The sequence below is a fragment of the Pelophylax lessonae genome, assembly GCF_965119305.1.
Source record: "Pelophylax lessonae genome assembly, chromosome: 8".
In the NCBI taxonomy this organism is placed as follows: domain Eukaryota; kingdom Metazoa; phylum Chordata; class Amphibia; order Anura; family Ranidae; genus Pelophylax; species Pelophylax lessonae.
In genome coordinates, this window is record NC_138775.1 from 94,519,213 (window position 1) to 94,537,278 (window position 18,066).

The 18,066-nt window shown below is 40.7% G+C and overlaps 1 protein-coding gene across 1 annotated transcript in view; it reads left to right on the plus strand.

Annotated features, from left to right (window-relative positions):
• Positions 1-13,191: 13,191 nt before the first annotated feature.
• FAM227A (family with sequence similarity 227 member A) overlaps positions 13,192-18,066 on the plus strand; it is a gene marked incomplete at its 5' end in the record, with an annotated part of 166,614 nt that continues 161,739 nt past the window's right edge. Inside the window, one exon of the mRNA XM_082264955.1 lies at positions 13,192-13,315. Within this exon, the coding sequence (XP_082121081.1) occupies positions 13,192-13,315 (124 nt within the window). The remainder of the gene's footprint in view (positions 13,316-18,066) is intronic.

The following is an 18,066-nucleotide window of genomic DNA, read 5'->3' on the forward strand; positions in this document are numbered from 1 at the left end:
TTTACGGCCGACAATCGGTACGTGTGTACGGGGCTTTAGTAAAACTGTACAAATCACCACAACTGCTTAGTGTATTCGGGTGAATTATACCGCATTTTTTTTTTCAGGACGAATTTGGGCTGTCATTTGGTGGTAACTAGTAATGGAAATCTCCTGATTTTGTATTCTCTTTTTTATTACAAAAGTTTTTATTAGAAAGTCAAGTCAAGAAAAAGTGACAAAGCTCATGCAATGCAAAGCAAAAGTTCAATGACAAATAACATCATACATAAGAGTATTACATAAACATTAAGGCATTAAAATCACAGATCCAAGAAAGTCAACTAGACATATCAACGTCAGGGTATAGAAATTGCAGCATATGGCTGGTAATGTTATTCATGACAGAGTCAAGACCATATATAAAAAAAAACTCAACAGCCATAATGGTCCCAGAGATCCCATTTCCCACTTAAGGCAGGCATGGTATTATGTAATGAGTGGAATATTCTTTCCGAAAGCCTCACACTCTCCATTCTGGATAGTACCTGAGACCATACCAGGCTGCTAGATTTTGTATTCTAAAAGGAAAACTGGCACAAAATAGTAAAACAATATATTATTTTTTAAAATTAGCTGTATATTTCTTGCTATTACCATTACCTACTACCAAAGAACAACCCAAAACTAAAATTCTCTTGCTCCTGACGATCGCAGCAATACCATATAACATATAGCATTTGCTGTTCGTGTCCGTAGAAAGGCCTGTACCGTACATTTTGCTTTTTACCCACCTAAAACACAATGTGGTTGATTTACTAAACTGTAAAGTGTAAAATCTGGTGCAGCTCTTCATAGAAATCAATCCGATACCAGGTGTTTTGTCAAAGCTTTATTGAACAAGAATAACTTAGAAACTGATTGGCTATCATACACAGCTGCACCAGATTTTGCACTCTCCTTTTAGGCCCCTTTCACGCGATCAGACCGATCAGGTTCGCCTGTCCATTTTTCAGGCGGACCCGATCGGGCCACCTATTGACCTCTATGGGAGGCGGATGTCAGCAGACATGTATCCACTGACACCTGCCTGGCATCCGATCTGACAAGATCCGCTAAAAACAGACATAAGGTGATACGTTGGCCATCCGTCCAGCGGGTCAGAACGGATGGCTTTCCGTTTTCATCCGATCTCCCCATAGAGGAGAGCGGGACTCTGACAGGTCCGTCTCTGCACAGTGATTGGAGACAGACCTGCCATCCACCTGCTCAGCAGGGATCAGCGGAGCGATCCCTGCTGAGCAAGTGTAGTCCTCCAAAACGATCCGCCCCGTGTGAAAGGGGCCTTAGCTAAATCAACCCCACTGACACCAACGTACACTGATACTAACTTTAAAAATATACACTGACCCTGACCTTTGCCCCTATACCTTAGACCATGATTTTGACTCTGAGCATGACCTTTGACTCTAACATTGACACATACCTAGCTTAAACCCTTATCTATTTTATCTTTTTTTTATTATTAATATTTTTTACACACCATTTTGTTTACACTTTTCTTCTCTAACAAGGAGAAAAAGATGTAATGGGGTTGATTTTCTAAAGGCAAATAGACTGCACTTTTCAAGTGCAGTTGCATCATTTTCACATAGCTTAGTGAATGTGGTGAAGCTGTGTTGATTTCCATCATCCAATCATGTGCAAGCAAAAATGCTGTTTTTTTTTTTTAACCTTGCACCTGATTGGGTATTTTTTACAAAGTGAAGCTTTACCACATTCACTAAGTGAGTGCAACTGCACTTGCAAAGTTCATCGTCTATTTGCCTTTAGTAAATCTACCCCATTGCATTTTTTTCTCCATTTAAGAGGAGAAAAAAAAAAGAGGAGGGAGGGGAAGGGGCTGTACGGTGACTGGTCTTTGTGATAGCCAATCAAAGGCTACCACACAGTAACAGCATTAGTACAAGAAAGAAATAAAAGTAGTAGTACAAGACTCTGAGATCTCGTGAGAGTTGGGTCTCTGTGCTGGGAGTGCGTGTTGGAGGGCAGGTCATCTGTTCCTGTGTATATGGGGTAACTCTCGCGTGGAGCACGCTCATCAATACTAGGGACCAGTCAGAAACTGCGGTCATGTAAAGAATCTAGCATTAAGGCAGTTCCCCCGACTTAGAGAAGAGCTTGAACCATCTGGCCCGGGGGCCACATGCGGCCTGGGACCCCAGGCAATGCGGCCCACTGCCCCCTGACAGTTTTTTTTTTTGCTGGGGAGGAAGGAAGTTGGGTCGGGGGCATGGCCACAGTGGTTTCTAATTAACGGTAGGCAGAAACTGCCTCGGAGGGGGGGGGGGGGGGGAGGCGAGCATGTGCAGTGTTTCTGACTCCTACCACCATGACCACTTCAAATCACTGAAGTGGTCATGGTGGTTAGAGTGTTCCTTTAATATCTCTCAGAAGAAGTAAACCTCTGTATACTGATTCCATTTCATATGATCATCCTCTAGTTGTGTTAAATTAGTGCGGGGTGTGCGGCGGCGCAAGAATGGCGTGGCGGCATTTTATTACTTGTAAACCTTAACTATAGTATACATTTTATATACAGCCAGAGAAAATTTCTCTACACTCAATGTGGCCCAGAGAAGCCAAAAGGTTGGACACCCATGGTTTAGTTCATCATTTAAGGTTTGTATGGGAAAGTGTTTCTTTCTCCTAAAAATTCTGTGCTAAATAAAAGGCGTCCCTCTATCTCAAACGTATAAGATCAAGAGGATTGTATGTGTTACACATTTCACAGGTGTGCATGTTATATAGGGGAACCTTCCCACACATCCTACAGACCTAGCTTATGCAAAAGTTAACCTTAATCAGTGCATCACTTCAGCAATCGTTGTAGTAGTGCAACTACTACAGTGATTTTAAGCTTCCCCAGCAGCCCCACAGGTATGAAATCTACATACTTACATTGTACCAGATTGTAACAATGTAAATATGCAATTAACCCCTTTCGTGTCTAAAAGGTAAAACAAATCCGTATTTGCCGGCGTATAAGACGACTGGGCGTATAAGACGACCCCCAACTTTACAAGTTAAAATATTGCTTTTGGGATATACTCGCCATATAAGACTACCCCCCTTCCGAAGCAAGGCAACACCATTGAAAAACATTTTCTCTGATCTCTTGTATGTCTCCAAGGTACTGTAAGAAAGTGAGATAACCATTCAAACAGCACACTAGGTGCTGCATGGCTCTGTCACAGTGTGCCACATAGCTTTTGGGTACCGATTTTGTTATTGCTAAACTGTGTTATAGTCTATCATTCAGTACAGTTATAAATTAACAAAGTTAGCACCCAAAAGCCATGTAGCACACTGTGACAAAGTAATGCAACAGCTAGTGCTCTGTGTCCTAATGCTAATCATCGTAAGGCACTTTGAGGATTCTACAGTGCGGTACTTAAGACATTAGACATTACAATATCCATTTAGTCCCTACTCACTGTGTGCTGCCAGTGCCATGCTACCCGCCGCCATCGGGATTAGTTTTAAATCTCCCGCTCCCTGCGAGTCACCTCACATACCGTAGTCCGAGTATACCGAGTGCATGACAGTCAGATCACTCCGCCGCCAGACAGAACTTCCTGAACATGCGGCGCGGCGCCGATAATGTACATGCGCCCGAAATAGAAGAAAAAGTCCCTGCATTGCTCCAATCTCCTCTCTTGAAGGTACCTTGAAAATGATATACTCGGCGTATAAGACGACCCCTGACTTTTGAGAAGATTTTCCTGGGGTAAAAAGTCGTCTTATACGCCGGCAAATACGGTAAATGCTTAAGCACAATTTTTTAATTTTGACATGTGTTAGTAAAACCGTACATATCATTACAACTAATTTGTGTATCCAGGTGGATTATACCTTGTTTTTTTCAGGACAAATTGGGCTTTCATTTGGTAGTAAATAGTTATGGATATCTCCTGATTGTTTTTTTTTTTTATCAAAGGAAAATTGTCCCGTAAATTTGGTAGTAATAAAAAAAAATCAGCACATATGTATATGTTATTTGTTGTTTGTGCGGTACCTGTAGTACAGTCCAGAAGCAATAGTGTGCATTTTGCTTTTTTTTTTTGTCCTACCTAAAACACACTGATACTAACTGACACTGATGCTAATTTAAAAAAATAAATAAAATCCTGCCCAAAATATGCTGACCCTGACCTTTGACCCTTTCTTGACCCAAACAATAACCCTGGCAATGACCTCCTAGATCAAGCCTTGATCTAGATATTTTTTCTTTATTTTTTTATTATTTATTTATTATTTTACAAACACTTTTTGTTTCTACAAGGAAAGAGAAAGATACATTGTATCTTTCCTCTCCATTAACAGAAAAGAAAAAAAAAACACAGGGGCCGTCTTCACAGTGACTGATCACTCTGGTAGCCTATCAGAGGTCACCACAGCCATCAGGTAACCCCGAATATGGAGATCCGGGTCTCAGTCGTTAGTAATCCTTCTGGCAGGCAGCCACATTCTAAAACAAATCTATCTAACCATGTAAAGCAAAAATGGCTATACATACCTTTTCTGCAGCTGCTCCGGTCTGGTCCCACACTGAGCTGTCAGTGGTGGCTTCTCTGTGCAGGGGAGGCAGCCAACCTAGGAAGCTCCATAGTAACTCTATGGGTGATGTCACTTCCCAGGCATTTCACAGCCCTTGTCGGCTTTCTCCTACAAACAGCAACTGCCGCTGGAGACGGGACCTGATCGGCTTCAGAAAAAGTATGTATAGATATTTTTGCTTTACAGGGTTAGATAGATTTGTTTTAGAATGTGCCTGCGAGAAGATTTAGAGTTTGTTTTTGGCTGAACTTTTACCTTAAGGCAGTCCATTCTTTATATATGAGCTGCCAACATACCACAAGCGAAGCGATGAAAAAAATCTACATGACCTTTTTTTCAAAACACAGTGCACTACAATCAATACAATCAACAATATGTATTTTAGCATGCGTTGCCACAACACACACATGTGAATGGGCCCCTAATGATAACTGCAATCTTTAAAAAAACTAAAAACAACTTTTGAAATTACATTAACAATTTAATGATTATGGGATTTTAGTTTACAGGTTTAACTTTACTTTACAATAAAATAGCCATTTTTTAGAAAAAGACGTAAAGATTTTCCTCTGTTCCTTGGACTAAAGGTTGTTTCTTTTGTGCAGCTGTATAGGATTTGGCAGGTTATTTGGTGTTACTTACGTCTCTTGATGTGCTTAATTTTAAAGAGGATTTCCAGGTATGGATTTTTTATGCATATTTACATTGGTCAAGTTTGGACTAATGTAGATATGTTTATACCATACCTGGCTTATGCCTTCGTTTGCTTCCAGGTCCTATGCTGAGCAGCTGACCTGCTGCCTTCTGAATACAGGAGGTCGGCCACACAGCATTTTTGTGAATGAATACAAAGTGTTCTCTGATTGTAACTAGGTGTAGAGACAGGGCAGTGATGTCAAGTTTTCCTCCTCATCCAATGAGAGAATACTTGGCATTCACGCAGAAAAATACAAAGCATTCTCAAAATGGCACCGGTAACAAGTGGCTGAACCTGTGTTTATAATGCAACAGGCCAGTCACTCAGCACGGGCAGGGCTGCTGATAGGACTTGACCATCAGTCCTCCTGTATGGGTGATAAAAGTTTGTGAAGGCGCCCAGCCCCAATTAAAAGATGTTAAAACCTGCTGCCCTTTTAATTGTTAAATAACAATAAATAGGTAAATAGATAAATGGTAAAAAAGGCGCTGGTAATCTTTAAAGTGCTGGATATAAATGCTTATAAAATAATTTGAAGTGTATATTTATCAAGAAAATCCTTTCTAAAAAAATCCAATACAAATATCAATGGTGCATATATAAATTAAATAATTAGTAAAGTGCAAGTGCTATCCTACAATCGTGCAAAGATAATTGCAAAAAAATTACAGTGCTTGCTTGTGCATCCACAAAGATAAATTGAATAGCAAAAATGATAAATATATTAAATCAATAAATATTGTGCCCACTATTACAGTGCTTAAAAGTGGTTAAAAAGTGCTTATAAATAATTAATTGGTAGTCCAAGTCAATTCATGTAGGAAAAATTGTATAAATTCAATTGCTTGGATCTTTAGTGCTCCAGGTGATGGGGTGTGTCACTCTTTGCCTCTTACCAGATTGAAGCAGGTCGCAAGGACCCCCAACGCCTGTGATCCCTTTATTTAGGTGGATCAGACCTTTAATCGACTACTTTTTCCAGAATATCCTGCTCCTTACTCCTATTTGTGCGTTACTCGTACATATGTAGATACAGTCCGCATGTATAAAGACACATAAGATAGCCAAAAAATAGTGTAATACTGTTGGTTTTAATGGAAATACACAAAATAACAATGTAAGAAGCCAACTATTGTTATTTTGTGTATTTCCATTAAAACCAACAGTATTACACTATTTTTTGGCTATCTTATGTGTCTTTATACATGCGGACTGTATCTTGATATGTACGAGTAACGCACAAATAGGAGTAAGGAGCAGGATATTCTGGAAAAAGGAGTCGATTAAAGGTCTGATCCACCTAAATAAAGGGATCACAGGCATTGGGGATCCTTGCGACCTGCTTCAGTCTGGTAAGAGGCAAAGAGTGACACACCCCATCACCTGGAGCACTAAAGATCCAAGCGATTGAATTTTTACAATTTTTCCTGCATGAATTGACTTGGACTACCAATTAATTATTTATAAGCACTTTTTAACCACTTTTAAGCACTGTAATAGTGGGCACAATATTTATTGATTTAATATATTTATCATTTTTGCTATTCAATTTATCTTTGTGGATGCACAAGCAAGCACTGTAATTTTTTTGCAATTATTTTTGCACGATTGTAGGATAGCACTTGCACTATACTAATTATTTAATTTATATATGCACCATTGATATTTTTATTGGATTTTTTTAGAAAGGATTTTCTTGATAAATATACACTTCAAATTATTTTATAAGCATTTATATCCAGCACTTTAAAGATTACCAGCGCCTTTTTACCATTTATCTATTTTCCTCCTGTATGGGGCCTGGGCACACAGGGGGGCTGAACAGCAGAGGGAATCAGTGCGGTCGGACAAAGGGGCAATTACTGGATGCCCTGTGCGGCTCTCTGTAGCAGCTAAAAACCGACTTCTCTCCCACCAGCTTTCAGCTGCTGCAGGGAGAGGCACGGACACAGCCCCCCCCCCACCATTTTAATTATAAAATGTTTTTTCAAAAATGTATAAAAACAATTAAAAAAAGCCCTAATTCACACAGCTTCTTTGTTATCTTTGTGTCCTCTAAGAACGATTTTAGTATATTTTTAGTGAAAATGTTGTTTTGCTATATAAGAGGGGGGCCCTGCCAGGTAGGCTGTACGGGGCCCCATGATTTCTATCAGCAACCCTGAGCACAGGGAGGTCACTGGAATAGCAGTGATTTCTAGCTTCCAGGGGCATCCTCATACTGTAGGAACCCAATATTACAAGATACACATAAATAAATAAATTAATTAAATATGTAAATAGTGCAAAATAGGCAAAATATGTGTTAACTAGACATAGACAGCGCAATGTCAGTAAATAAATCTTGTAAAAAAAAAAAAAATATACAAGTGAATATGCAACAACCACAAATGATGTGAACTCAATAGACATTGACAGTGGTATGTTAAAATGTGCAAAAAATATATATTTTTAGTTCATCAATTATGTATAAAGTCCATACAGTAGGTGATGATATTATATATATATATATATATATATATATATATATATATATATATATATATATATATATATACAGTCAGGTCCATAAATATTGGGACATCGACACAATTCTAATCTTTTTGGCTCTATACACCACCACAATGGAACAAACAAGATGTGCCTTAACTGCAGACTTTCAGCTTTAATTTGAGGGTATTTACATCCAAATCAGGCGAATAGTGTAGGAATTACAACAGTTTGTATATGTGCCTCCCACTTTTTAAGGGACCAAAAGTAATGGGACAGATTAACAATCATAAATCAAACATTCACTTTTTAATACTTGGTTGCAAATCCTTTGCAGTCAATTACAGCCTGAAGTCTGGAACGCATCGACATCGCCAGACGCTGGGTTTCATCCCTGGTGATGCTCTGCCAGGCCTCTACTGCAACTGTCTTCAGTTCCTGCTTGTTCTTGGGGCATTTTCCATTCAGTTTTGTCTTCAGCAAGTGAAATGCATGCTCAATCGGATTCAGGTCAGGTGACTGACTTGGCCATTGCATAACATTCCACTTCTTTCCCTTAAAAAATTATTTGGTTGCTTTCACAGTATGCTTCGGGGCATTGTCCATTTGCACTGTGAAGCGCTGTCCAATGAGTTCTGAAGCATTTGGCTGAATATGAGCAGATAATATTGCCCGAAACACTTCAGAATTCATCCTGCTGCTATTGTCAGCAGTCACATCATCAATAAATACAAGAGAACCAGTTCCATTGGCAGCCATACATGCCCACGCCATGACACTACCACCACTATGCTTCACTGATGAGGTGGTATGCTTTGGATCATGAGCAGTTCCTTTCCTTCTTCATACTCTTCTCTTCCCATCACTCTGGTACAAGTTGATCTTGGTCTCATCTGTCCATAGGATGTTGTTCCAGAACTGTGAAGGCTTTTTTAGATGTTGTTTGGCAAACTCTAATCTGTCCTTCCTGTTTTTGAGGCTCGCCAATGGTTTACATCTTGTTGTGAACCCTCTGTATTCACTCTGGTGAAGTCTTCTCTTGGTTGTTGACTTTGACACACATACACCTACCTCCTGGAGAGTGTTCTTGATCTGGCCAACTGTTGTGAAGGGTGTTTTCTTCACCAGGGAAAGAATTCTTCGGTCATCCACCACAGTTGTTTTCCGTGGTCTTCCGAGTCTTTTGGTGTTGCTGAGCTCACCGGTGCATTCTTTCTTTTTAAGGATGTTCCAAACAGTTGATTTGGCCACACCTAATGTTTTTGCTATTTCTCTGATGGGGTTGTTTTGTTTTTTCAGCCTAATGATGGCGTGCTTCACTGATAGTGACAGCTCTTTGGATCTCATATTGAGAGTTGACAGCAACAGATTCCAAATGCAAATAGCACACTTGAAATGAACTCTGGATCTTTTATCTGCTCATTGTAAATGGGATAATGAGGGAATAGCACACACCTGGCCATGGAACAACTGAGCAGCCAATTGTCCCATTACTTTTGGTCCCTTAAAAAGTAGGAGGCACATATACAAACTGTTGTAATTCCTACACCTTACACCTTGGATGTAAATACCCTCAAATTAAAGCTGAAAGTTAAAGCACATTTCATTTCAAATCCATTGTGGTGGATTTCTATCTATCTATCTATCTATCTATCTATCTATCTATCTATCTATCTATCTATCTATCTATCTATCTATCTATCTATCTATCTATCTATCTATCTATCTAATCAGAAAAGTGCAAAAAGTGCTAATAGTCCAAATAAAGAGAAAAAGACAAGTGTCCCAAGTTGGAAGCCTAAAAGGCTTCAGTTACCTCATGTGCAGGGAAGAGATCTCTAGCTGCTTACCAGAAAGCCATGACCATAAAATTATACATAGGATAAATGGGAAGCCTCACACAGCAGCATCAGTGGTCAGCAAACAGCATTACTGAACAGGCTCAGCCAGCAGCTCCGGATCTCTCCTCATTCAAAGAATAGTATACATAAAAAAAGGAAGGTCCACACACAGTGTAAAAGTGTTTCAAAAGCTATTTAATAAATTTAGCCCCTGCTGACGAAGTCCTGTAAGGACATAAGGTGTACGGGAGGCAGAGTCACCTACATCAACCGCTGGTGTCTCGGATGCTGGCCGGGGATGCATCGGCTCCTGACGTTTTGAATGCTCTGTATAAACCACTGTGCTGTAAGTGCAATCTTTTTAATAAAGTGTGATCAGTTTTATCAAGTGTGCACTTAGAGTCTGCCTGTCAGGTAACCACCAACAGTTTGGCTAATCAGCCCATTCGCGCATTGGCGCGAATACGCATGCGTGGCCAACTCCGGGCAAACGCAACCAAGAATGTGCGTGCGCCAATGCGCACGCGCGCACGGAGGACGTAACGGCGCTTGGCGCCAAACGGCCTATTTAAGCTCAGCAATTACAGTCACTAGCTGCTGGATGATCTTCAGCTCCCCTTGTGCCTTGTTTTGCCTGCTAATCTTGGATTTCCTGTTGCCGACCCGGACTGCTTGACCTCGACTCCTCTTGAAACTTCTGGCTCTTGACCTTTTGGCTTGTCCCTGGACTCTCCTCTGCCTTCTCCAGTGTTTGACCCGGCTTGGCTCCTGACTCCGCATTATCAGTATCCTGTGGGCTACCCAGCTTACCTCTGTTCCTGTAGCACACCTGCCTGGCTTGCCAAGTGTTCCAGATCCACCTAGGACTTTACCACTCATTGGCTCCAGCCTCTATCTGGCCGTCCCAGCCGGCAACCCGTGCTACTTCGGGCACAGCACTCCCTGTCTCACCTCCAGGGGTGCTCTGCACCTAGCCGCAAGGGGAGCCCTCTCTATACTCCGGCTTCGGATCAGGTACGTGACACTGCCCATTGTTATTTTCTGTGGTTGTGCTACTTACCACCGGGATGAGGAAACATCGCTGGGCTATCTAGGAGGATTCCATTCCCTATGTGCTGGTGTTTAACCCTTGGTGTTTAATATTGAGCCTGTATGACCCACTGGTAACTCGGGGGTCTCCCCTTAAGGTGAGCGCAGTGGCATGTCATCTTGGTGAAGGGAGTCTCGTGCACTTCATCTACTGCCTGGCACTTTATTGGACTTCTGGTGTCTTCTCCTGTTTATGGACTAGGATTTCTGTAATGTACCTGATTATAGTGTTCAGCTTGCATTTTTTGGGTATTAGGATTGAATGCGCTGATTGTTTCTCTTACATATAATCAATCTGTATTGCACTTACATAGGTAATCTTCATAACAGCATGTAGCAAAACAAACCCTGGCCGGCAATTGTGATGAGGGGACTAAATCAGTGTGCTAACGAACGTGGTATAGGCAGCATTTCTACATGTTTTGTCACAATGTCAAATGTGAAGACGTCCAATTCCATGTCCCAGAACAGGCCCCTCTTCAATTTCAGGCAAGGGTAGGGTCGACCACTACTGGAAACCTCAGCATCACACAGGCCTTGCTGACCACTTGAGATCAGGGATGATTAAAACTACAAAAAAGCAAAAGAGGAAGGCGCACCGGCCTAGTGCATTATCATAAGACCCTTTATTAATAAAAACAGATTCTGATAAGCTCTGAAAAAAGGCATCACCCTTGAAATGTGTAGGCTGCACCCCTGTGGATAACCATGTTTCCAGCGTTGGGACTGGATTTGTTATATGCGCTCTATTGTGTCCCTTGTTTTAAATAGCTCAACCTGCCAGGGGCCAGCCTGAAGTACTACTCGATCAGGACCTAAAGCGGTATTAAACCCAAAAGCAAAAATGTATTATAATGCAGCTTACCAATTCTTAGATGTAATAGCTACTTACATTTTTTAGGCTTTATTTTTCCATGTGGTGAACTGGCCAGTAAGTCTGTTGTTTTTCAACAGAATGCGCTCTTCTGCAAATGTAGCAGTTAGAGCACTGAGACAAATCATTTACCACTAACAGAGGTGCTTAAAATGATCAGCTTTTATTTAGTCATGTAAAACCTTTACCCTAAAAGAAAAAAAACTGTTTGCTGTAACTACTTGTGTAACTGCAATGTGAGGTGGAAATTGGTTTCAGTTTTATAGTTTATTGTGAATCTAAATCTGCTAGTCATGGGCGTCCACAAAGGGGGGCAAGTCCCCCCCCCCCAGAATCCCAATTTCCCATTTAAAGTGGTTGTTAAGCCACTTTATGTCATTCTGTCTGGTCTGTTTAATAATCCTGTGCCCCTGCCCCTGTGTATGTTTTTTAAAAAAATAAGCCGTTCTTTACCAGTTTTCAGAGCACTGATTGCCACTCACGTGACCCACCGGCTCTCTCCTCTCCCCCTCTGACAGCTGCCTGCAGTGGGCAGGGTCAAGGATTCCCCGCTGATGTCAGTCGGGAGGGGAGGAGGAGAAGCTGAGAGGAGGTGGGTCACGTGAGCAACGATCGACGCTCTGAAAACTGGTAAAGAACGGCTTATTTTTATAAAACACAGACACGGGAATGTAGACAGGATAGGAAACTTTAAATTAAACTACAGCAGCAGGAGGGGGAGGATGCAGGCACTGACACAGAAGCAGACAGGCAGGCTAGAAGGGAGAGAGGACAGAGGAGGACAGAAGGGCTGCGGATGACTGAGGCACGTAGACTGCCCACAATGTCAGGGCTCAGCAGCAGCCATGGTATACTGTGGTTAGTTTACAGGGGTGAAGACATAGCCAAGCAGGATCAGCCAAGTGCTTTAGGTGATAGAAGGGGCCAAATTACACAGCACAAGCACTGTGCTGTATAACATGCTTTAAGGGAACAGGATCTGTTTTTTTTTTTTCAGGTTAACGAACGCTTTAAATATAAATTCTGCCATTTCCCCTTTAAAAATAAATACTCGTGAGTTGCGGCTTGCACAGTGACTGATATCACCTTCATGACATTGTCAAAAAGGGGGGGAGAGTATGGGTGACCTTAAAAGTATGCCCCCCACTCTGAAAAAAGTTATGCGGACGCCCATGCTGCTAGTTCATCTAACACTCCCCCCAGACTGACAATGCTGCTGTTGCTCCTTCATCCAGAGTGAGGGCACTGTCGTACAGAAGGTGTGTTACTGGTCATATCACCAGGTGAAAACAGAGGGGGAAAAAGCCTAAAAAAGGAAAAATAATGCAGCCAGCACATCTAAAGATTGGTAAGCTGCAATATATTACATTTTTGTTTTTGAGTTTATTACTGTAATTTCCTGAATAAAGTTCCACTTTGAGGATATCTGACCTTTCAGTATTCTATGAAAAGTTTTGCAAGATCTTTATACAAGTGCCTTTTTATGAATGTATAAATATTGCTTATTTCATTGAAACCATTTTATAGTTTATAAACCTTTACAAAATGCCACCACAAAAGTTCCCAGTCCTTTATCATTTTATTTTTTTGTTAATAAAGTGATGGATTCAATCAATCGTCTCAGTTCTCCTATGGCTTTGTGCGTAGAGGATTTTAGAGAACCTCCACTGGAGCAAGAGAAAAGGAGAGAGTCTATTAAAAAAGCTGTGCAAGATTTTCAAGCTCGTATCCTTTATTGCTTTAGCTGATTATTAAAATAAAAAACTCAGGCCCTAAACAGCTTTTTAGCATCACTACAACCAACCTGTAGGACCAATCTCTTCCCTTTTTCACAGTGTGAATGTGCTACTGAAAATGTAATGATTTGCAAATCTCATAAATCCATGTTTTATATACAATAGAAAACATATTGAATGTTTAAACTATGAAAATGTACCAATTTAAGAAAACAAAATAAGGTAATTTTGAAAATTGATGGCAGCAACACATCTCAAAAAAGTTGGAACAGGGTAATAAAAAGCTTGCAAATTAAAGCTCTATCATGCAAAAAAGAAGCCATATCTGAAAATGATCCAAAGACATTGCCGACTTCTCTGGTCCAAAGCCCATTTAAAATTGCAAAGTGGAAAGCTGTTCTGTGGTCAGACAAATCAAAATTTGACATTTGTTTTGGCAACCATGGGTGCTGCATTTTCCAGTCTAAAGAAGAGACGGACCTTCTTGTTACCTGAGCTCAGTTCAAAATCCTGCATCTCTGATAGTATGGGGTGCATTTATGCATATGCAATACACTATATTCAGTACTTGCACTTGGGTCTATACAGATCCAGAAACAAAAGTCCCAAAAAGTCCAATGGTGCTATACAACAATATGGAATTAAGTCTCTGAGTTTAAGCAACACCTTCCTGCTCTCTGAATCAGCGGGGGCTATGAAAATACAGAGAAAAGAGAGCTCACAGGCTCTGGTGCAAAACCTTTTATTTAGTAGATAATACATATAATAAAATATGTACACTATATTCCACACTAGTGCATTTCTCAGGAGTATGGCAGCTTTCCATGAGATCAGAATGTACTAGTGGATGTGTGCATACTGTCAGACTGCTCTCTCACAATGGATACTCGCCGGCCGTGTAATGGACAGAGCCACCTTCTGTGTCACATGGCCAAGGGGGTTAACAGGCCCTGGCAACCATCCACGCACTTGGTCAGCTGTTGACCCCCCCCCCCGGTCATGTGACGCAGAAGGTGGCTCTGTCCATCACACAGCCGGCAATTCATTGTGGGAAAGCAGTCGGCGTGCAGCTTGCCAGTGGCTACACGCTGAGAGGATACACTTAGTACATTCTGAGCAGTCATACTCCAGAGAAATGCTCTAGTGTGGAATTTCATGTGATCATTTACTTTACATTTGTGATTGTATATATTTTATTCTACGTTTTATCTACTAAATAAAGGGTTTTGCACCAGAGCATGTGCGCTCTCTTTTCTCTTGCATTTGTGCATATGGAATGGGCAGCTTACAGATCTGGAAAAGCACCATTAATGCTGAAACAATTATCCAGGTTTTAGAGCCGAATGAGCTCCCATCCAGACAATGTCTTTTTCAGGGAAGGCTTAGCAAATTTCAGCAGGACAATGTTGACACAAGCATAGCTTCACATTTGTAGAGTCGGGGTGCTTAACTGACCTGCCTGCAGTCCAGACCTTTCATCAATTAAAAATATTTGGTGCATCTTGAAAGGAAAAATACAACAAAGACGAACCAGAACTGTCAAGCAATTAGAATCCTGTATCAGGCAAGAATGGGACAACATTCCTGTCCCAAAACTCCAGCAAGTGGTCTCCTAACTTCCCAGATATTTACAGAATGTTGTTAAAAGAAGAGGGGATGCTACACCATGGTAAACCTGGCCCTGTCCCAACTTTTTTGAGACATGTTAATGCCATCAATTTCAAAATTACTTTATTTTTTTCTTAAAATGGTACATTTTGTCATTTTAAGCTTTTGATATGTGACACCGGTAATTCATTGTGGGAGAGCAGTCGGCGTGCAGCTTGCCAGTGGCTGCACACTGAGAGGATACACTTAGTACATTCTGAGCTGTCATACTCCAGAGAAATGCTCTAGTGTGGAATTTCATGTGATCATTTAATTTACATTTGTGATTGTATATATTTTATTCTACGTTTTATCTACTAAATAAAGGGTTTTGCACCAGAGCACGTGCGCTCTCTTTTCTCTTGCATTTGTGCATATGGAATGGGCAGCTTGCAGATCTGAAAAAGCACCATTAATGCTGAAACAATTATCCAGGTTTTAGAGCCGAATGAGCTCCCATCCAGACGAAGTCTTTTTCAGGGAAGTCTTAGCAAATTTCAGCAGGACAATGTTGACACAAGCATAGCTTCACATTAGTAGAGTCGGGGTGCTTAACTGGCCTGCCTGCAGTCCAGACCTTTCATCAATTAAAAATATTTGGTGCATCTTGAAAGGAAAAATACAACAAAGACGACCCAAACCTGTCAAGCAATTAGAATCCTGTATCAGGCAAGAATGGGACAACATTCCTGTCCCAAAACTCCAGCAAGATGTCTCCTAACTTCCCAGATATTTACAGAATGTTGTTAAAAGAAGAGGGGATGCTACACCATGGTAAACCTGGCCCTGTCCCAACTTTTTTGAGACATGTTAATGCCATCAATTTCAAAATTACTTTATTTTTTTTCTTAAAATGGTACATTTTGTCATTTTAAGCTTTTGATATGTTTTCTACTTTCTATTGTGAATAAAATATGGGTTTATGAGATTTGCAATTCATTGCATTATGTTTTTATGTAGATTTTACACAGCATCCCAACTTTTTTTTTAATTGGGGTTGTAAGAAAAAATCTGCCTCAGTTCCTATATCATGTTTGTTGTATTGCGTCCCATGCTTCCAGTATATTGAGTACTTGAAGGAAGCACTAGTCTAAAGCCTCATATACACGATCAGATTATCGGATGAATTTTCTCATATGACAGAATTCAACTTCAGAAGTGATGTCATGTGTTGAATTGTTTTATTCTTTAGTTTCCGAGCATGCCTAGTCTTGCTCTTATGATTTTTTTTTATTTTGGACGAAAACTGTACTAATTAAACGAAAATCAGACATTGTGTTCACATACAATAAAAATTTTATAGCCTGCACATCCAGTTTTTGTCGTCCAAAAATTCGTTATCGGCTATTGAAAGCACCATACTAACGATTCAAAAATCAGCAGATCGTTGACTAAATTTTACTTCCGATTTTCTTATCGTGTGTACAGGCCTTTAGGCCTCATGCACACTGAATGTTTTTACAGCTGCTGTTTTTGGCGTCAGATGTTTTTTTCTGCAGCTAATAAACGCCCCAGCATGTTATCCTATGTGTCCATGCACACATACGTAGGCTGTTATCAGCAGTTTTTGGCAGGGGCAGTTTCTGACTGTAAAAAAAATGAAAACTAGTGGGTTTTAAATGGCATTGTTCAGCTGTAAAAACACTTTAACGTCGATAAACGCTGATAAATGCTGATAAACGCCAAAAAACGTTGCTAATTGGCATTTAACGTTTTTGATTCCATTGCTTTTTTTAAGCCTGGGTTCTGTTTCGAGGTGCCGTTCATGTAACATAGCTTGGGTTCACACTGGTGCATGCTGAACACCGGATGGGATTTGCACCAAAAACGCACTGCATTCCTGTGCACATCACATGTGAGGTCTGTGCAATGCGATTTGAGCCATACATTTTGTATGGCTCAAATTAAATTACATTTGCACCAAAATGTTGTAGGACTCTTTTCTTTCTCCACAAGCTCACTGTATTTTGCAATCTGTTTCAGGGTATCATTCATGGAACATGAAGCCCCCGTTGACATTGTGCCAATTTGGCATGCGATTTGTCATGTCGAATTGCATGTCAAATCGGAGCCTATTGCCGGAAATGGCACTGGTTCACACTGTGGGCGGGTTTGATTTCATTCAGCTGAAAGCGCACGATTGCAAACTCGCATGTCAGTGCTAGTTCGGGGGCGATTTGACAGACATCTGTAAAGGTTCATGCACAGATTGTCTACTGAAGTCGCCAAAAGTAGTACAGAAACTACTTTTGGGAATTGGTGTGGCGCCGCAAAGTCAGGGTTGTACCAATTCGGACAGTGACGTTGCCGGCAATAGGCTCTGATTTGGCATGTGATTTGACATGTCAAATTGCATATCAAATCTGCCCAATATGAACGGGGGCTTAATGTTCCATGAACAACACCCCAAAACAAATTTCAAAATGCAGTGAGCTTGACGAAATCGCATTGCATGGGTGTTCACACCCATGCAATTCGATTTTGATGCGGGAAAAAAAGGTCCACAATTGCACCAAAATGTTGTAGGACCCTTTTTCCCCACACCTAAATCTTATTGCATGGGTGTGAACACCCATGCGATATAATTCTGGTAAGCATTGTCTGGCAAGCATTGCATTGTGGGAAAGTGGGTAATGCTAAAAAACGATGAAATACGCCTATGCAAAAAAACTGCAAAACGTGCGGGGGGCATGAAGCCTAAAGCTTATAAATTAAAGCACAGAAAAACAATGGCTAACTATGAGAACCACTAAAGTGTTAGTCCATAAAAAATTGATACTTCTGTATTTGCAAAATGATGGATCATTAAAATAGCCAATGGTTTCGTATATCCCTAAACACTGTTGGTGATATTTCTGTGTTTAAGTTTTTACAAATATATACCAATGGCAACGATTATAGGGGAGTCTTACTTTTCCTGTTGGTTCATTTTCATCTGTATTATAAAGGGCTATAATTTTAGTGGTGGGAACATTCCAAAATGGAGGGAAAAAATGGTAGCTCCACCTACAAATTCCACTTTTAATACAGATCTGTCCCCCGCAAGACCTTAATTCTGATGCAAGATATACTCAGCCTTCCAGGTTAAATGGC